This window comes from Aulonocara stuartgranti (genome assembly GCF_965226115.1).
Source record: "Aulonocara stuartgranti genome assembly, chromosome: 23".
Lineage (NCBI taxonomy): Eukaryota > Metazoa > Chordata > Actinopteri > Cichliformes > Cichlidae > Aulonocara > Aulonocara stuartgranti.
The window spans coordinates 46,892,417-46,914,159 of record NC_138958.1 but is presented as its reverse complement, the minus strand read 5'-3'; the positions used below and the strand labels follow the sequence as shown (position 1 = coordinate 46,914,159).

At 43.6% G+C, this 21,743-nt stretch overlaps 1 protein-coding gene across 1 annotated transcript in view; it reads right to left on the bottom strand.

The window, feature by feature from the left end:
• Window positions 1-499: 499 nt before the first annotated feature.
• Window positions 500-21,743, bottom strand: part of LOC309701530 (NACHT, LRR and PYD domains-containing protein 12-like) — a 121,404-nt gene continuing 100,160 nt past the window's right edge. The window contains exon 12 of the mRNA XM_082525782.1: window positions 500-975. Within this exon, the coding sequence (XP_082381908.1) occupies window positions 963-975 (13 nt within the window). The 3' untranslated portion in view covers window positions 500-962. The remainder of the gene's footprint in view (window positions 976-21,743) is intronic.

Here is a 21,743-nt window from a genome sequence, read left to right as displayed (position 1 = left end):
TCCTGGTTAATAACTTTTATTTGTTTGTTTCTGTATTATTTTGTGTATCGTTCTTATGAGCTGTTGTTTTGTCAGTGAAGCTTTTTGTTGACTTTGAAGTGCTTAAGTTGATATTTTTGAACATTTAATTTGTTCGATTATTGTCGAGTCGATAAAACTGTCAAACGCACAGCTGCTTCCAGCACGGCCGGAGGAGAGGTGGCCGAGCAGACGCACAACACACACAGCTCACAGGTTTGCATTTCTAGATATTGCAGATGTTGCAGAAATTGACAGTAAAGAACTCAGAGATCCAGCGCTGTCTCCTGCCCCTTATTTATACACCACAACACAACGACAGGCGTAACTCACACAAACGGGTAACATGAGGCTCAGATGCTTTGGACGTGTTCACATATACTGGACACAGAATGATGAAGATGGAGCTGCAGGAAGGAGGAAAAGAGGAAAAACACAGAAAAGATTCACAGATGTGGTGAAAAAGGACACGACAGCTTCTGTTTGTTAGTTTGGTTTTTCTTTATTTGGTAAAGATTCAGAAATAAAGAGAAGATCACATGTTTGAATATTATATTAACGTTCTGTAATTACAACAAGTTGTAAAATCTTTCCAGAGTGAGACAGAGACTGTGCAGAGACTGTAGAAGGACAGAGCAGCAGCAGAGCAGTCCAGATACACTGATGATCCTCTGTCAGATCCAGAGGGACACACAGGGCTGATGCTGGACTCTACATTGTGTCTGACAGTGGAGCTGTTCTCAGAGCAGTTCACTCTGCAGCACTGACAGTCATCTGCACTTCATTCCTCTGTCAGTCACTGCTGGATGAAGCTCTCCTCTCCACCTCCCAGTAACATGGCCCAGTCAGAGCGTCTCTACACACAAGCTGCTGCTGCTTCAACCTCTCTGGATCATCAGGACACAGCTGCTCCTCTCTCAGCACACACACCGTCCTGTTTACCATCATAACCTCCACCTGCAGAGAGAAGGAGGAAGAGCAGAGGAGATAAACGAGTGTTTCCAGAGACTCTTCATCAGCTGTCAGTCAGTGATGCAGCACATCCAGTATAAAGAGCAGCAGGGACGTCAGTGCTGGGACTGTACTAGGACTCATTGTTGCTTCACTTTTTCTAATCTTTGGATTTTTATTGAAGTTGCTGAAAATGTTTTTCCCTCCTAGTTTGAGTTTGGACTTTCATTCATTAGAAGAACCTTGGTGTGTCCACTCTGAGCTCTGTAGGAACCCCAACAACAAGCCCAACAATCCAGATGGACGGTTCCAGCTGTTAACTGGAGGAATTCCATCCAAACATCTGCTCTCACTAAATTCTTCCTCACCTACAGACTGTGTTCTTCACTGCTTTAAACTTGGAAATCAATGCAGTCATTGGTCTGCGTGCTGCTTTGTTCAGAGAGCTGATTGGCTGTTGACAGTGTTTGATCAGAGCGTGTCAGCCGTTACTATGGTGACCATAAAGGTGAGAAACAGGAAGTGTTTGTGTCCAATCCTGAAGCCTGTCACCGTTCTCCTCTCACAGCTTCACTGAGAAGCTGCAGCTTTACAGGAAACACTGGATCTTTGTTTCATACTGACTGTGTTTAGTACAATACTGCTGACAGCACCACCCACTCACTCCATCACTCTACTGACCTCAGAGTCTCCAGTCTGTAGTCTGGACTCTTCTTAAGATCAGACAGCTGCTTCACATCTGGATCCTTCAGGTTGTTAAAGTCCAGGTTGAGCAATCTCAGATGGGAGGGGTTGGACTTCAGTGCTGCTGCCAGATAATCACAGCTGATCTTTGACAAACCACAGAAACTCAATCTGTATAAAGAATGAAAGATGTAAGTTTATTAGACAAAGAGCTTGAAATCATTCAGTGTTTCATCATCTGTTCAGAGCTGAAGAAGGTTCAGAATGTAGAAGTTTAGAAAATGGAAACTCCAAACAGCTGAAGCCAACAGGAAGCAGCTTCAAACAGGAAACTGTGCAGAGTTTCAGACTATATGTCCTGATGCAGCCAGTTGGATTTTGGAGATTTGAATCTCTGTTCTGTGACTAAGTCCTTGAATCATTTCTTCCAGTTGGTCCAACAAGACAGACTAAGTATTGGACATGTGTTGTGGCTCCATCAGGGGAGCTTCTAAATGTGATGTGATGGCCCCTCTGGGTCTGTCAGGTCACAGCACTGAAGAGAGCTCAAACTGGGCACACAGCTGTTCCAGTCTGGACCAAAGACTCTATACTGGGACTGAGGGACTGCTTTGACTGCACCCACTGGGACTTTTTAAAGGGTCATGTTCTCACGTAGATCATCGATTTCTACTGACATTTCTTTCTGGGAAAAATGGGGATTACTTTGGAAACAGGAAGTATTTTCCCCAATAAGCAGCCCTGGATTAGTAAATCACTCCAACATGTTCTCAGGCAGAAGAAGCTGTCTTGTTATGAGGGAGAGAAGAAAAAGATTGAGGCACAGAAACCTGTTGAAAGAGAGATAAAGCAGCTAAAATCAGGTGTAAAAGTAAAGCAGAGGATGAGCTGAATAAAGGACACTCAAGGCTGGCTTGGAAAGGAATAAAGTCCATGGTGGGGATGCAGAACAAGGAGCAAAGATGAATGTGATGCTGAATCAGCAGAAGACTTGGACTCATTTGATTCCAGCTTTGATATCATTGATTTCAATGAAGAGCTTTGTGATTGTAGCAAAGGGCTGGTAGCTCTGAGAGTCCCACTGATGAGGTGTTTGTGTGGAAATCTCTTAGTGGGACCAAAGAGAGAAAAAGCCCTGGTCCTGATGCTGTGGGAGGGAAATGATTGAAGTGTGCTGTGAGGAACTGACTGGGAGATTTTCACACATTTTCCAGTCCTCCTTGGAACAACAGGAAGTTCCCAGCATATGGAAACAAAGGTTAAGTGTCCTATGGCACTCAGTGATGATGGTGCTGTGGCCCCACCACCTCCACCTCTTTGTAAAGGAACTAACTGTAATCTGAAGCTTCAAATGGAACTAAGACTTCCTCCACTAGGTGGCAGTGTCTGATGAGAAAGTGTTAGTGGAGCTGGCCTGGAGTCAGAAACAGGAAGATGCAGGATTTGGGCTGAAATGGGCAAAAGTGGTTAGCACTAGTGCCTTAGAGCAAGAAGGTTGTAGGTTGAAGCTTGTTGGTCAGCTGGGCCTTTCTGTGGAGGTTGGATGTTCTCCCACAGTCCAATGAAATGCTGCTTAGGTTCATTGGTGCTTCTACATTGGCTGTAGGTGTGGATGTGAGGGAGTGCTTCTCTGTCTCTCTCTGTTGGCCCTGTGATGGACTGCTCACCTGTGCAGGTGGACCACGCCTCTTGCCCTATGACAGCTAGGGCACAGGCTGCAGCCCTGTGAGCCTAAGCTGAATAAACAGTTAGCAAAAATGATCCATAGATGGCCTGAAATCCCCCAGTTAGCAGTTTGGTAGATAGCTATGACATGCTAATCCCATCCAGCAGCTGTATTCTACCTGTAAGCTGATCCCTGCTGAGCCAAAGCACTTTTTCATATACAAATTACAACCTTTAATAGAAACCTATTGGTCAGCATCTTATTAGCCTGCTGTTAGCTTCATTCCACAGAAAACTGAGAGAAACTAACAGAGTTGATAAAGAATAAAGAGAAATGTGCTGATTTAAAGCCTTTGAAGTGCTTCAGATGATCTCTGTCCACTTCTGTCCACTCATTCATTCATGTAAGCTTTCTAATGCAGCTTTGATCTTCACAGTCTGCTTGATGAAACTCATTCTAAGCCTGAATGTCAGAGTGTTCCTCCTTCTCTTTCCCATCATTCATGCTGGCAGTGGAGGAGATTTGGATGTTGGACTGTGTTTTGGATGATGTGTGTATGTTTGTGTTGGACTGCTGTCTGTAAAGCAAACGCACATTTTGCTTTGGATTTCAGTGTCACACAGACTTTAAGGTGGAACGAAGAGTTTGAGAGTTTCACAGTGAATTTTCCAGTGGAGGATTTTTCTTCTTCTTTGAAGGTTTGAAATGTGAACATTGTTCTGCTGCAGTCAATGGACTAAACCAGAGAAGAAGAAAACAGACTTTACCATGAAGATCCTCAGTGTGGATCAGTATAATATCAGCCTGATGTCTGCAGTTTAGTGTCAGCACAACTTTCACATCATATTCATCTCAGCACAACTAAAACATGCTGACTGACCTCAGAGTTTCAAGTTTACATCCTGGACTCTCCAGGAAACCACACAGATGCTTCACTCCTGGATCCTGCAGCTTGTTGTTGATGCTCAGGTCCAGCTCTCTCAGATGGGAGGGGTTGGACTTCAGTGCTGCTGCCAGATAATCACAGCTGATCTCTGACAAACCACAGCTCTTCAATCTGTATAAAGAATGAAAGATGTAAGTTTATTAGACAAAGTGCTTGAAATCATTCAGTGTTTCATCATCTGTTCAGAGCTGAAGAAGGTTCAGAATGTAGAAGTTTAGAAAATGGAAACTCCAAACAGCTGAAGCCAACAGGAAGCAGCTTCAAACAAACACAACAAGAGAAAAAACTCTGAATGTTTCACATTAAAGTCGTACATTTCTCATAAAAACAGGACAAAGACTTGAAAAAGTCGTGTTTTTCCTTCCAGGAACCACATGGCTTCACTTTTAAAGGTGAAGTGTGACAGAAATGGACATATTTGAAGTCCAACACCTTTTTCCAGTCACATTATTAAAGCAGACAAACTACAAGCTCATTTTCATTCCAACAAGTCATCTTCTGACCTGGACTAACAACACTGGTCTCTATGTGCAGCTGGCTGTGAGACCAGTGCTCAGGGACTGTCTACAAAGTGCAACACTGAAAGAACATCACACACTCATTTGCTTCCAGCACTTTCACACAAACATCTACTGTCATTATTGTCACCAAACTCTGTGGATCCTTTATTGCAAATTCAAATGGGATCAAATGGTCAGACAAAAGAGGGTTATGAGGAAATATGATGAAATGTTGTGTATTAGCAGCAACTTATTGAATCATTTTCCTCAGAAACCAAACAAAATGATTGACAAACATGTTTTTACAAACTCAGTGTTGGACTTGGATCAGCAGGATAAGCTGATGTTTAAAGGCATTTGAGTCTCGCTGTATGAGAGTCCAGTTCTTACTCAATATTTATGGATGATGTTCTTTCAGTGTTGCACTTTGTAGACGCTCCCTGAGCCTCACAGCCAGCTGCACATGGACCAGCTGACATTACCCAGCATTAGAGGCGGCTGTAACAAATTCATGTTCCCATTTAAATGGTTTTAATTTGAATAAAACGATGTTGATTCATTCAATCCTGAATCGATGTTTAATATAAATGTATTTTGCCAGAATCTCAGGTTAAAGCTCACAAACTATTTCAACAAGCAGCAAACAGCTAAAACAGTAAATGAGAGCAGCTAAACACACAAAGATGGAAACACAGAGCGTGGATCGTTCACTCGACGGCACGTACACGGACACGCCGTCGGGGCTGAAAGTGGACAGCTCACAGATCCTGAAGCTGCAGGTTTCATCTGTCTCCAACCAAAACTGAGTGAAGCAGCAGCAAAAGAAGATCCAAACTCTGCTTCACGTTTGATAAATATGCTCATGAATTCTCTCTGACTTTGGCTGTTCCTGCCTGCACAGCTCTCTCTCTCTCAGTGTACTCCAAGAACAGCTTCAAACATCTGTTTCTGCATCATTCACTGTTTATTAGCCACCAGTCTGCTGTTGTGTTCAGTGCTGTCGGCCTCTGACAGTAAAGCCTCATTTCTGCTGTTCCATGGAAACTTTTTAAAATGATGACAGATTACAAACTCTCAGCTGTGTCTGTAATCAAACCTCTGTAACTTTGCTTCACTTCAGCAGCATCAGCTCATGTTCACATGTTGCTTCATGGTTTGCTTCAGTTTTTGATCGACTGCAGAATATTTTGAAGGTTATCTGCTATAAAAAGCCAGAAGAGGAAAATCTGCTTCATGTGTTTCTGTTTGATCCTCAGTGACTTTGACACAAAGGCCTCTGCTGTGATGATCACACCTCTGATCAAGTCTCACAGTGTCACAACTGATAAATGATCAGAGTTAGAATATTTCTGACTGTCTGCTGTGTGCCGTGACCTTTGACCTGCTAAAGACAGTCAGCTGTGGATTATTCATTGTTGTGTCTGATACTTAGAACTGTGAGGAAGAAGCTACACAGTTAATCAGGGTCCCCTCTCTCTGAATCAGGAAAGGTGGGCAGGCCGCGTGTGGGCCGCGGGCCATACGTTGAGTATCACTGTTTGAAATGTGAACATTGTTCTGCTGCAGTCAATGGACTAAACCAGAGAAGAAGAAAACAGACTTTACCATGAAGATCCTCAGTGTGGATCAGTATAATATCAGCCTGATGTCTGCAGTTTAGTGTCAGCACAACTTTCACATCATATTCATCTCAGCACAACTAAAACATGCTGACTGACCTCAGAGTTTCAAGTTTACATCCTGGACTCTCCAGGAAACCACACAGATGCTTCACTCCTGGATCCTGCAGGTTGTTCCAGCTCAGCTCCAGCTCTCTCAGATGGGAGGGGTTGGACTTCAGTGCTGCTGCCAGATAATCACAGCTGATCTCTGACAAACCACAGCTCTTCAATCTGTATAAAGAATGAAAGATGTAAGTTTATTAGACAAAGTGCTTGAAATCATTCAGTGTTTCATCATCTGTTCAGAGCTGAAGAAGGTTCAGAATGTAGAAGTTTAGAAAATGGAAACTCCAAACAGCTGAAGCCAACAGGAAGCAGCTTCAAACAAACACAACAAGAGAAAAAACTCTGAATGTTTCACATTAAAGTCGTACATTTCTCATAAAAACAGGACAAAGACTTGAAAAAGTCGTGTTTTTCCTTCCAGGAACCACATGGCTTCACTTTTAAAGGTAAAGTGTGACAGAAATGGACATATTTGAAGTCCAACACCTTTTTCCAGTCACATTATTAAAGCAGACAAACTACAAGCTCATTTTCATTCCAACAAGTCATCTTCTGACCTGGACTAACAACACTGGTCTCTATGTGCAGCTGGCTGTGAGACCAGTGCTCAGGGAGCGTCTACAAAGTGCAACACTGAAAGAACATCACACACTCATTTGCTTCCAGCACTTTCACACAAACATCTACTGTCATTATTGTCACCAAACTCTGTGGATCCTTTATTGCAAATTCAAATGGGATCAAATGGTCAGACAAAAGAGGGTTATGAGGAAATATGATGAAATGTTGTGTATTAGCAGCAAGTTATTGAATCTTTTTCCTCAGAAACCAAACAAAATGATTGACAAACATGTTTTTACAAACTCAGTGTTGGACTTGGATCAGCAGGATAAGCTGATGTTTAAAGGCATTTGAGTCTCGCTGTATGAGAGTCCAGTTCTTACTCAATATTTATGGATGATGTTCTTTCAGTGTTGCACTTTGTTTGGCACAAAATGAAATTATTTGGCCTCTCAGATGCTTTTAGAGATTCCCAAATGACTGATGATGACATCTCTGGGGTCTGATTGATAGAAAAAAAATGTCTTTGAGACCTTTTGTAACTGACAAACTCTTCATCTGCTAACAACACTGAGTTGAATCTCCATGGCTGATAGTTGGAGCAGGCATCAGGAATACACATTGAAAAAACAAGAGGAGAAATCACCAGAGTCTTATAATCACATTCTGTAACTAAAGGGAGACGTTTTTCTATACAAATATATGTTTTATGGACATTAGAAAAAAAGAGTATTGATGTGAAGCAGGATTATGAAATCTCCATACATCAGCCAGCCCATAATTATCAAGAAAGCTCTGAATGACGCATGCTGAGTTTGGACTAAGTGTACTTTTGTGTGAACTGTGGTCCATAGCAGATAATGAGCAGTTTAGGTCTCCCTCAAAGATGATATTGTGTGATGACATATTGGGGAGCCGCGCAAAGACATTAGTGAAAAATCTGTGATCGTCCCAATTAGAGGCGTAGATATTTGCTAAGATCAAAGGAAAACCATAAACTATATTTTCTGCACTTAAAATCCTGTAATTTTCTCATAAATCGACAGTGCGGCTTATGGATGAATTCTGGTTGTGCTTACTGACCTCGAACCGATTTTATGTGCTACACGGCGCTCAGAAACCTTTCAAAAGATGTTTTGGTACGACTTTGCTCAGCTACGAGGCCGCACCGCTTGATGGATTGTTGGAGCATTACAGCTACGAGGAGCCTCGCGGAGTGATACGTACTCTGCTTCAACGTAATATTACTGTATTGAGTGTGTATAAGGACCATAAATGGCACCTGTAAGAGACGGTAAAAGAATCAGAGCCAACGCTCCCGTCCACCCTCGGCATGAAGCAGTGCTGTTTCTGAAACAGGAGGACAAGTCCAGAGAAGACAGAGGAAGCAAAGATGAGGGTGGGACAGGACAGCAGGACTTCCTTCACACCTGCAGCTCCATCACACTGCTGTAGGTCCTCTTCATCACAGGTGTACCTGCAGCCTGTCTTCAAGTCCAGGAGTCACCTCCACACAGTGTAGAAGCCTCCTGTGCAGACCATGGAGTCCAGCCTCTGTCAGGGAAGTCGGCACTAAAGCCTGAAAGACTTCAATCTGTCTCTGCTCCACCCGAGAAAGACCAGCACCGTACTTGTTGTGCATTCAAGGGGGGAACATCAGCACTGCATTGTGGGAACAACACCGCAGGAACAAAGACACAGCACGGCCGATGAAGGACGAGGACAAAGGAAAGGTGAGTGAGAAGACCTGGTGGTGTGGACGGACCTGCAGGGGCTCCAAGACTGAGGAGCAGAGACGTCCATGTACCAGCTGAGGATGCTGCAGTGATCCAGGGAGCTCGGTCCAATCTGAGGCCGTGTGAACTACGTGGACCACAGTTTCTTCACAGACTTCAGCCACGTGAACATCTGGAGATCCAACAGTGTACGAGCTGTGAGCCATCAGCTGTTTCTCTCATCAGCTGCTGTAATGAGAGCTGCTGGAATCATCTCGAGCAGCAGGAAATCACTGATGTTGTTTCTAACCAAAGATATGGGACTGAGCTCCGCTGAGCTCCTTCTACTTTCATCCAGATAGAAACTGCTACAGTCTGCTGATTATTGCTTTGCCTCCATCACACGAGCTCTTTATCCTGTTCTTCACTCTCATTGGTTCTTTGTCTGCTTGTTTTTACAACAGTAGTCTTCTGATTGGTCAAAGGAGACAATCAGCTGTGACTAAATGTAGCTCCTACAGCAGTGATGGGAATAACTACTGAAGCTAATCCAGTATCAAAGCTCAGGAATCAGCAGCTCCCACCTCGTTTTCTTTCAACAACTATTTTTAGCTGCTGTGTTTTTGTGTTTCTGCAGACCTCAGACATCCTGCTGCTCTGGACAACTTTTTCATTCTTTTGTATCATTATTTTGCTTTTCTTTTATTATTATGTTATATGTATTAATATGTGAAACACTTATTCTTTGTGTTTTTGCTTTGCTCCTGTCAAACTGCTTTAATAAAATCTGCTGCAGTCTAAACTGTGGACGTTCCCTTTTTAACCCTTTGTGAAACAATAAAGGTTTAAATCTGAGTATTCATCTATGTTAGTGTTTAATGGGTCTAATAGGTTGCTTTGGCCTTTCCCAGTAATATCTTCCCTTGCAGTCTGTGGTCCAGGCTTCTAAAACCATCCCAGGTTAACAAGAACTACAATCTAGAGGAGAGCTGCCATAACAGGTGTGACTGATGAGATCTGACCTGCAAGGTTACTCAGGTTTGTTTGTATCAGGACAAGCAGGGAAGCCGCCTGGACGTCAAAGTAGTTAGAGCTGGGCGAGTGTCCTCACCCACATCGGCTTCACAACTCTGCATCACCTACTGAGTAAGACTCAGAGCATCAGAGATTAGAAGGTCTACAAAGAGCTGAACCAGACTGCCTGTATAAAGGTTTTAGTTCCACAGATCGACAGTGTCAGCACAACTAAAACGTGGAGACTGACCTCAGAGTTTCAATTTGATGTTGTGGATTCTCCAGAAGAACACACAGCTGCTTCACTCCTGAATCCTGCAGCTTGTGGTCTCTCAGGTCCACCTCTCTGGGATACGAAGGGTTGAGCTTCAGCACTGCTTCCAGATAATCACAGCTGATCTCTGACAAATCACAGCGCTCCAATCTGTATAGAGAATGAAAGATGTAAGTTTATTAGACAAAGTGCTTGAAATCATTCAGTGTTTCATCATCTGTTCAGAGCTGAAGAAGGTTCAGAATGTAGAAGTTTAGAAAATGGAAACTCCAAACAGCTGAAGCCAACAGGAAGCAGCTTCAAACAAACACAACAAGAGAAAAAACTCTGAATGTTTCACATTAAAGTCGTACATTTCTAACAAGAGTGTTTTAAAGACAGAGTCACTGATGATCATCTTCTGCCCAGTAAAACTTTGGTTTTCCACATGTGAGTGTTAATGATGCACAAAGGCTGTGAGTGCAAAGAGGGAGCGAGGAGGATGACAGAGAGATGGTACAGGAGCATCAAGAACCCGGCGAGGAAATGAGCAGAAGGACTTTGGAGCCTGTTGGATTGAAGCTTTCACAGAGACGTGTTTGACTGGACACCACCAGGACAGACTTTTAATCCCAGGATTTGGATGAGCTTTCTGTCTTTATGGTCACAAATGATGCTGTAACTCTGTGACTGTCCTGGAACTGTCAGCAGTGTGGTTACGTCCTTTTGACCTGAGTTTCCACAGCTCTTATAACAGCAGTGTACATTCAGACTGAGACACGCTTCAGTCTGTATGGACCTGTTTCTGTAGCTGCCACCATCATTCTACGGTCGTGTCCAAATTCATGGGCTGCATCCTCCCGAGGACCCGGCCTTTGCGGTCTACGTGGGCTGGGTCCTCAGAAGGTCGGGTAGGCTGGAAATAAACGGCTGGGGAAATTGGACGGTCTAGCCTTCTGATTAGCGTCACCGCTGTCTCGGTGGAGTTTAATAAACTCAGCCGTCTGCTCCTTGCTATCTAAAATATAACAGGACACTGGCGTAAATTCTCGACCGTCTCATACTTCTGTTTAATCAGTTTTCTGTTTGACGTTTAGTCAGCTCTGTAAAGACCAAGGAGGAACCCACCTGGGGGATTAATAAAGTTTTATTTTATCTAATCTAATCTAATAACTTTAATCTCAGCCAAACCGATTTACTCACGAACAAACAAAACACTGAAAAAAGCCCAACAATAACATTTTGAGGTTGTCTAAGTGACTTATATATCACGTTTAACCTGAGTAGCGAAAGTCCGCGGTGATCTGAAAATGATGTGCCGGGAGTTGTGCCGTTCTCGGCGGCTTCAGTGACCCTCGAGCTCCCGGCGAGCTATCGAGCTGGTGGGTAGCAGACGTCTCCGAAAACGTCGAAGCACTTTTGCAAATATGCGGTATCTTGATAAACCGAGCAGATATTTGATGTTTACACAGCTACTTTCTCGCCTGAAAATATGTTAAAAGTTTATTTTGTGACCGAAAAAGATTAGTATGAGTAATTTTAAAACTTAGTAGCGGCCGCCATTGTTGGAAACTGGAGTTTGGCTGGGCCGCGCTATGAATTCTGGGATATGGTAGGCCACGAAGGACACACCCGGCCCATCCTTCAAATTCGGGGAAAAGGAGGACGCATTTGTTGGCTGCATTCGGAGGAGTCTACGAATTTGGACAGCCTTCGACGTGTCGCTGTGACGTAATCGGTCTACAAATGCGGCCTCAGGAGGATGCAGCCCATGAATTTGGACACGACCTACATGTTTGTACATCAGCTTATCAAATACTGTCTGCTGTCTTCATTTATTACTCTTCACCTGCTTCACTGTCACTGTGTGGGCGGAGCAGCCTGAGCCCCGCCCACACAGACACAGCTCCTCTCTGGAGCAAAACTTCTGCTTCATCTCCGCCTCTTTTCTTCATCCTCCACCTCTCTTTTCTCTTCTTCGGTGTTCTGCAGCCACAGAGCCTCACAGCCATTAGCACGCCCATACCTGAGCAGCTAGCATTACCCAGCATGCCGTGCAGCAGTGTCAGTTTGTAAATGTGCAAGAATTCCTGCTCCAAACTGTTTCACAGAGTGCTGTGTGCCGTGACCTTTGACCTGCTAAAGACAGTCAGCTGTGGATTATTCATTGTTGTGTCTGATACTTAGAACTGTGAGGAAGAAGCTACACAGTTAATCAGGGTCCCCTCTCTCTGAATCAGGAAAGGTGGGCAGGCCGCGTGTGGGCCGCGGGCCATACGTTGAGTATCACTGTTTGAAATGTGAACATTGTTCTGCTGCAGTCAATGGACTAAACCAGAGAAGAAGAAAACAGACTTTACCATGAAGATCCTCAGTGTGGATCAGTATAATATCAGCCTGATGTCTGCAGTTTAGTGTCAGCACAACTTTCACATCATATTCATCTCAGCACAACTAAAACATGCTGACTGACCTCAGAGTTTCAAATCGACATCGTGGATTCTCCAGGAAACCACACAGATGCTTCACTCCTGAATCCTGCAGGTTGCTGTAGGTTCCACTCAGGACCACCTCTGTGGGATACGAGGGGTTGGACTTCAGTGCTGCTGCCAGATAATCAAGGCCAATATCTGACAAACCACAGCCCATCAATCTGTATAAAGAATGAAAGATGTAAGTTTATTAGACAAAGTGCTTGAAATCATTCAGTGTTTCATCATCTGTTCAGAGCTGAAGAAGGTTCAGAATGTAGAAGTTTAGAAAATGGAAACTCCAAACAGCTGAAGCCAACAGGAAGCAGCTTCAAACAAACACAACAAGAGAAAAAACTCTGAATGTTTCACATTAAAGTCGTACATTTCTCATAAAAACAGGACAAAGACTTGAAAAAGTCGTGTTTTTCCTTCCAGGAACCACATGGCTTCACTTTTAAAGGTGAAGTGTGACAGAAATGGACATATTTGAAGTCCAACACCTTTTTCCAGTCACATTATTAAAGCAGACAAACTACAAGCTCATTTTCATTCCAACAAGTCATCTTCTGACCTGGACTAACAACACTGGTCTCTATGTGCAGCTGGCTGTGAGACCAGTGCTCAGGGAGCGTCTACAAAGTGCAACACTGAAAGAACATCACACACTCATTTGCTTCCAGCACTTTCACACAAACATCTACTGTCATTATTGTCACCAAACTCTGTGGATCCTTTATTGCAAATTCAAATGGGATCAAATGGTCAGACAAAAGAGGGTTATGAGGAAATATGATGAAATGTTGTGTATTAGCAGCAAGTTATTGAATCTTTTTCCTCAGAAACCAAACAAAATGATTGACAAACATGTTTTTACAAACTCAGTGTTGGACTTGGATCAGCAGGATAAGCTGATGTTTAAAGGCATTTGAGTCTCGCTGTATGAGAGTCCAGTTCTTACTCAATATTTATGGATGATGTTCTTTCAGTGTTGCACTTTGTAGACGCTCCCTGAGCCTCACAGCCAGCTGCACATGGACCAGCTGACATTACCCAGCATTAGAGGCGGCTGTAAAAAATTCATGTTCCCATTTAAATGGTTTTAATTTGAATAAAACGATGTTGATTCATTCAATCCTGAATCGATGTTTAATATAAATGTATTTTGCCAGAATCTCAGGTTAAAGCTCACAAACTATTTCAACAAGCAGCAAACAGATAAAACAGTAAATGAGAGCAGCTAAACACACAAAGATGGAAACACAGAGCGTGGATCGTTCACTCGACGGCACGTACACGGACACGCCGTCGGGGCTGAAAGTGGACAGCTCACAGATCCTGAAGCTGCAGGTTTCATCTGTCTCCAACCAAAACTGAGTGAAGCAGCAGCAAAAGAAGATCCAAACTCTGCTTCACGTTTGATCAATATGCTCATGAATTCTCTCTGACTTTGGCTGTTCCTGCCTGCACAACTCTCTCTCTCTCAGTGTACTCCAAGAACAGCTTCAAACATCTGTTTCTGCATCATTCACTGTTTATTAGCCACCAGTCTGCTGTTGTGTTCAGTGCTGTCGGCCTCTGACAGTAAAGCCTCATTTCTGCTGTTCCATGGAAACTTTTTAAAATGATGACAGATTACAAACTCTCAGCTGTGTCTGTAATCAAACCTCTGTAACTTTGCTTCACTTCAGCAGCATCAGCTCATGTTCACATGTTGCTTCATGGTTTGCTTCAGTTTTTGATCGACTGCAGAATATTTTGAAGGTTATCTGCTATAAAAAGCCAGAAGAGGAAAATCTGCTTCATGTGTTTCTGTTTGATCCTCAGTGACTTTGACGCAAAGGCCTCTGCTGTGATGACCACACCTCTGATCAAGTCTCACAGTGTCACAACTGATAAATGATCAGAGTTAGAATATCTCTGACTGTCTGCTGTGTGCCGTGACCTTTGACCTGCTAAAGACAGTCAGCTGTGGATTATTCATTGTTGTGTCTGATACTTAGAACTGTGAGGAAGAAGCTACACAGTTAATCAGGGTCCCCTCTCTCTGAATCAGGAAAGGTGGGCAGGCCGCGTGTGGGCCGCGGGCCATACGTTGAGTATCACTGTTTGAAATGTGAACATTGTTCTGCTGCAGTCAATGGACTAAACCAGAGAAGAAGAAAACAGACTTTACCATGAAGATCCTCAGTGTGGATCAGTATAATATCAGCCTGATGTCTGCAGTTTAGTGTCAGCACAACTTTCACATCATATTCATCTCAGCACAACTAAAACATGCTGACTGACCTCAGAGTTTCAAGTTTACATCCTGGACTCTCCAGGAAACCACACAGATGCTTCACTCCTGGATCCTGCAGGTTGTTGTTGTCGCTCAACAACAAGGAGTCATTACTCAGGTCCAGCTCTCTCAGATGGGAGGGGTTGGACTTCAGTGCTGCTGCCAGATAATCACAGCTGATCTCTGACAAACCACAGTCCATCAATCTGTATAAAGAATGAAAGATGTAAGTTTATTAGACAAAGTGCTTGAAATCATTCAGTGTTTCATCATCTGTTCAGAGCTGAAGAAGGTTCAGAATGTAGAAGTTTAGAAAATGGAAACTCCAAACAGCTGAAGCCAACAGGAAGCAGCTTCAAACAAACACAACAAGAGAAAAAACTCTGAATGTTTCACATTAAAGTCGTACATTTCTCATAAAAACAGGACAAAGACTTGAAAAAGTCGTGTTTTTCCTTCCAGGAACCACATGGCTTCACTTTTAAAGGTGAAGTGTGACAGAAATGGACATATTTGAAGTCCAACACCTTTTTCCAGTCACATTATTAAAGCAGACAAACTACAAGCTCATTTTCATTCCAACAAGTCATCTTCTGACCTGGACTAACAACACTGGTCTCTATGTGCAGCTGGCTGTGAGACCAGTGCTCAGGGAGCGTCTACAAAGTGCAACACTGAAAGAACATCACACACTCATTTGCTTCCAGCACTTTCACACAAACATCTACTGTCATTATTGTCACCAAACTCTGTGGATCCTTTATTGCAAATTCAAATGGGATCAAATGGTCAGACAAAAGAGGGTTATGAGGAAATATGATGAAATGTTGTGTATTAGCAGCAAGTTATTGAATCTTTTTCCTCAGAAACCAAACAAAATGATTGACAAACATGTTTTTACAAACTCAGTGTTGGACTTGGATCAGCAGGATAAGCTGATGTTTAAAGGCATTTGAGTCTCGCTGTATGAGAGTCCAGTTCTTACTCAATATTTATGGATGATGTTCTTTCAGTGTTGCACTTTGTTTGGCACAAAATGAAATTATTTGGCCTCTCAGATGCTTTTAGAGATTCCCAAATGACTGATGATGACATCTCTGGGGTCTGATTGATAGAAAAAAAATCTCTTTGAGACCTTTTGTAACTGACAAACTCTTCATCTGCTAACAACACTGAGTTGAATCTCCATGGCTGATAGTTGGAGCAGGCATCAGGAATACACATTGAAAAAACAAGAGGAGAAATCACCAGAGTCTTATAATCACATTCTGTAACTAAAGGGAGACGTTTTTCTATACAAATATATGTTTTATGGACATTAGAAAAAAAAGAGTATTGATGTGAAGCAGGATTATGAAATCTCCATACATCAGCCAGCCCATAATTATCAAGAAAGCTCTGAATGACGCATGCTGAGTTTGGACTAAGTGTACTTTTGTGTGAACTGTGGTCCATAGCAGATAATGAGCAGTTTAGGTCTCCCTCAAAGATGATATTGTGTGATGACATATTGGGGAGCCGCGCAAAGACATTAGTGAAAAATCTGTGATCGTCCCAATTAGAGGCGTAGATATTTGCTAAGATCAAATGAAAACCATAAACTATATTTTCTGCACTTAAAATCCTGTAATTTTCTCATAAATCGACAGTGCGGCTTATGGATGAATTCTGGTTGTGCTTACTGACCTCGAACCGATTTTATGTGCTACACGGCGCTCAGAAACCTTTCAAAAGATGTTTTGGTACGACTTTGCTCAGCTACGAGGCCGCACCGCTTGATGGATTGTTGGAGCATTACAGCTACGAGGAGCCTCGCGGAGTGATACGTACTCTGCTTCAACGTAATATTACTGTATTGAGTGTGTATAAGGACCATAAATGGCACCTGTAAGAGACACGGTTACAAAGAGGGTTTCAAACTCCAGGCTGTCAGTCACGCAGTAGAACCTGGGAACAGAGCAGCTGCTTGTTATTATGCTCAGCGTCTGTTTACATTTTGACTGCACGATTGTGAGCTTTTTGTTATGCACAAAAACAACATTGTTTTCTTTTATTTATGGAGCATTATTATTTAATAAATGCTGATCATTTATTCCTGAGTAATTGTTTCATGTACATCTACGCTGTATGTTAATAAATGTGCCTCTGTGAGATTTGGGACACAGCTTTGACTAAGAACTCTCTTTTTGTTCGTACTTTCTGGCTTCAAAAATATCGAGATATATATCGTATATCGCCATCCAGCTAAAGAATATCGAGATATGAACTTTGGGTCATATCGCCCAGTCGTAATATTGCAATAGGTTGTCCGTTAAACTCAAGCGGGGCTTGGGCCCTGGCACGGCGTAGCCACACAATCCTGGTAGTAGTGACGCTCGGCTATGACGGCGTGCGGGTCACCAGCTGGCTTTCTCAGGATAGGGCTCCTGTGTGAGCGGTCGACAATAACGTCTTTATCCATACCCAGCACTTCACGTAGTAGCACGGATACGGCCGTGGAGGAGCTCGAGTCCAGGCCCTCTGGGATCCCTATGATGTGGATGTTAGCTCTCCGCTTCCTGCCTTCATCACATTTATCCTTCAGGTCAGACAGCTCCTCCTTCATACTCTCTACTGTAGACTGCAGGGTGGTCACCTCATCGCTCCACATTGACAGCCCATCCTCAGCTTCTTTCACTGTAACCTTTACTCCATCAACTTCGCCGCACGTCGCCGCCATGCTGTTAGCGATCTCATTTCTCAGTCCTTGCACGTCAGCCCTTATATTGTCAAAATCTTCTTTCAATGCATTTCTGACTTCTTCTTTTAACAGCGTACTAATGTCCTCTTTAATGGATTGAAGAAGCTCCAATTTTAGAGCAGTAGGATCCACATCACGCGCGTCTGTTGAGTCTGCTCTTCAGCGGCCGTAGAGCTGGACGCTGCCCTTTGGCCATCATCGATACTCTCACCCGAGATCGCACCGGGGCTAAAATATTCACCTGCTCAGCTGTTTTTGATCAGTTTGAGCCTGTGTGGTTTGATCAGGTGGAGGAACGATGTGATGCTATAAAGACATCATCTTGTCCAAATGATGTTGTTCCAACACGTGTTTAAAAAGATTTTAAAGGTTGTTGGTTCCGACATCTTAGCGATTTTTAACAGCAGTCTTAGTTCAGGTGTTGTACAGCCTGTTTTAAACATGCTGTTGTACAGCCTGTACTAAAAACCTGATCTGGATCCTCTGTCCGCTCAAACTTCAGGCCTATTTCAAAGCTTCCCTTCCTGTCGAAGATTTTGTAAAAGATTATATTTGTTCAGCTGCAATCTGTTGTAAAGGTTTCAGTCTGGTTTTAAAGCTCTTCACAGCACTGAAACTGCACTTTGGAAAGTTCTTAATGATCTTTTATCAGCCACTGATCAGGAGACTCCGCTGTGCTTTTGGATCTGACCGGTGCCTTGACCACAGCATTTTGATCTCACCATTGGAGCATGCCGGCATCAAGGGCGCTCTATTAGACTGGTTCAGCTCTTTTATTAAATCGCATCCAGACTCAACGACCTCCACCACACCTCTCACCCCCCTTTCCTCCTCCCTGAAACTCAGAATACACACTCAGGATGTGAGCCAACAGAAGCCCAGGAAAGCCCCCGGACCAGATGGCGTCTCACCCTCCTGCCTCAAAACCTGTGCTGAACAGCTGGCTCCCATCTTTACTCGCATCTTCAACAGATCCCTGGAGCTGTGTGAAGTTCCCTCCTGCTTCAAACGCTCCACCATCATCCCTGTTCCCAAGAAACCCACCATCACAGGACTGAATGACTACAGACCTGTCGCCTTGACGTCTGTGGTCATGAAATCCTTCGAACGACTGGTGTTAGCCCATCTGAAAGACATTACAGGCCACCAGCTGGACCCTCTGCAGTTTGCCTACCGGGCAAACAGGTCGGTGGATGATGCAGTGAACATGGGGCTGCATTACATCCTGTAACACCTTGACCGCCCGGGAACTTATGCCAGGGTCCTGTTTGTGGACTTTAGTTCGGCTTTTAACACCATTGTGCCTGAACTTCTCTCCTCCAAACTCTCCCGGCTCAGCGTGTCACCAGCTACCTGTCAGTGGATCACCAGCTTCCTGACAGACAGAAAGCAACAAGTGAGGCTGGGGGAGATCACCTCTGAAACCCGGTCCCTCAGTATTGGTGCCCCTCAAGGATGTGTCCTCTCACCACTACGGTTCTCCCTCTACACTAACGACTGCACCTCCAAGAACTCGGCTGTCAAACTCCTAAAGTTTGCAGATGACACCACTGTCATTGGCCTCATTCAAGATGGTGATGAGTCTGCATACCGGCAGGAAGTTGAGCGGCTGGTACTCTGGTGCAGTCAGCACAATCTGGAGCTGAACACTCTTAAGACTGTAGAGATGACAGTGGACTTCAGGAGACATCCCTCAACTCTGCTCCCTCTCACCATATCAGACAGCCCTGTGTCAACTGTGAAGACCTTCAAGTTCCTGGGTACAACCATCTCCCAGGACCTGAAGTGGGAGACCAACATCAACGCCATCCTCAAAAAGACCCAGCAGACGATGTACTTCCTGAGACAACTGGGGAAGTACAGTCTTCCACAGGAGCTGCTGATCCAGTTCTACACTGCGGTCATTGAGTCTGTCCTGTGCTCCTCCATCACAGTCTGGTATGGAGCAGCCACTAAACAGGACAGGAGCAGACTGCAGCGGACTGTACGGGCAGCAGAAAGGATCATCGGCACCCCCCTGCCCTCCATCCAGGAACTGTACCTCTCAAGAACCAGGAAACGGGCAGGGAAACTCATCACAGACCCCTCACACCCTGCACACAGACTTTTTGATCTGCTGCCCTCTGGCAGACGGTACAGAAGCCTGCAGACCAGGACCACCCGACACAGGAACAGTTTCTTTCCCCTCGCCATCTCCCTTCTTAACCGTTGACCTGTCACACTGCTCCCACTGCCAGACTGCAGCTGCACCTTATGTACATTTTGTAGTATTCATTCCACCTCATTCATTTCTGTATTTTATGTATATAACTTTAGATTCGTTATTTACAGTTGGTTTACACAGCTTTGTGTATGTATGTGTAATGTGTATATATAGACATGTGTGTGTGTGTGTGTGTGTGTGTGTGTGTGTGTGTGTGTGTGTGTGTGTGTGTGTGTGTGTGTGTGTGTGTGTGTGTGTGTGTGTGTGATTTACATTGCTGTGCTTGAGAGCCACCATCTACCGGAACCAAATTCCCTGTATGTGTCTGCACATATACTTGGCCAATAAACACGATTCTGATTCTGATTATTACATTTGGGGCTGACATTTGACGGCAATGTGACCTTTGAAAAACAGCTGAGCTCAGTTGTACAGCGGTCTTTCTTCAAACTGAGCTTTTATCTAAGGTGAGATCATTTATATCTTTTAAAAACCTTGAACGGGCGATCCACGTTTTCATGACGTCCCAGCTGGATTATTGTAACTCCTTATATGTTGGAGTTAGTGGGACCTGCCTGGCAAGACTGCAGCTGGTCCAGAAAGCTGCAGCTCGTCTTCTGACACAAGCTCAAAGACATTTATCGTCCCAACAACCACATATACGCTGGTCCCTCGCTGTAACACAGTTCACCTTTGGCGGCCTCGCTGTTTCGCTGATCTTTTTTGTGCAATTTTGCATGTTTTTGTTTTTTACAGCGCATTGTGTTCTGCGTCCTGATTGGCTGTAGACCATTGTCAGCCAATCTCGTGCCGTGTCTCCTGTACAGTACAGAATGTGTTCAAATTTACAGCAGTGTGACTCTGCAGTGCTGCACTGTATGTTTGTACGTTTTGTCCCCAACAAACAACAATGATGACGAGACGTTTTGCACCTGTGGTAGCAGCCAAAGGCAGAGGAAGATGCTGACCATCATAGTTTCAACAAGGAGGCAAAAAGGTTGTAACTGTCCACAACAAGAACATCGTAAGGATGGAGTCAGCTTTGGCTTTGTGGCTCAGTGACCGCAGGAAAAAGAACATCGTGCTGGACACCAACATTATCTGCAGAAAAACTCAAAAGCTTTATGAAACTTTACCTGACAGCGAGGAGCCCAGGCCATGGACGAGTGCTCCTCACACAGAAGCTCATTTAATGCCAGCAAAGGCTGATTTGACACATTTCAGAAACACTTTGCTTTCACTCTTTAATAATGAACTTATTTTTCTATGAAGGTTTGAACTTTGTTTAAACAAGAGAGAAAAGTGTGAAAATGTTCATGCCTGTCTGAGAAAAGTGTAGAAAGTGTGCAGTGAGGGTTTAACTGCCTTAAAACTTCTATAATACTTGTAAAACATAAAGCTGCTACTTCATTCTGAGACTTATTTTTAGAACGTAACTCGATAAACGAGCGACCGCAGTACTGTATTGTGTTTATTTTGAAAACTCTCAACAGGATCTTCAGATTTATTTTGAAAGCTTTATCTGGAAAACACAAACACATAAGCAGGAAACAAAGAGCGTGATATGAAACGATAGACGTTTTCATATGGTCATCATATATACATCGTTCTATCGAACAGCCCCAGCTCCTGCTGTCAGTCTCTGTAAATCTGCTCTGATAACACATTTGTATTCACTGGCTTTTAATACAGCATGAGAGTTATTTGATATTTGATGTGTGATATTAATATTAGGAGTTATTTTAATTGTTATTTTGGATTCTTGTACAGCACTGTGGTCAACGCTGCTGCTGTAATTAATGTGCTATAAACACATAAACAATCTGCAGTTAAACATCCAAAACTAAAGATGTGATCGCTGCCTTTAGAAAATGTGCTGATGCACAAGATATCAGCTCCATTAAGGTGGAATGTGGCCGTGTTAGAAACATGTTGGAAGAAGTTTGAAGCTGAAACTGTGAAGCTGAGAGTGAAAGAGCTCCAGCGTCTGTCACAGGAAACTTTCTTATTTCC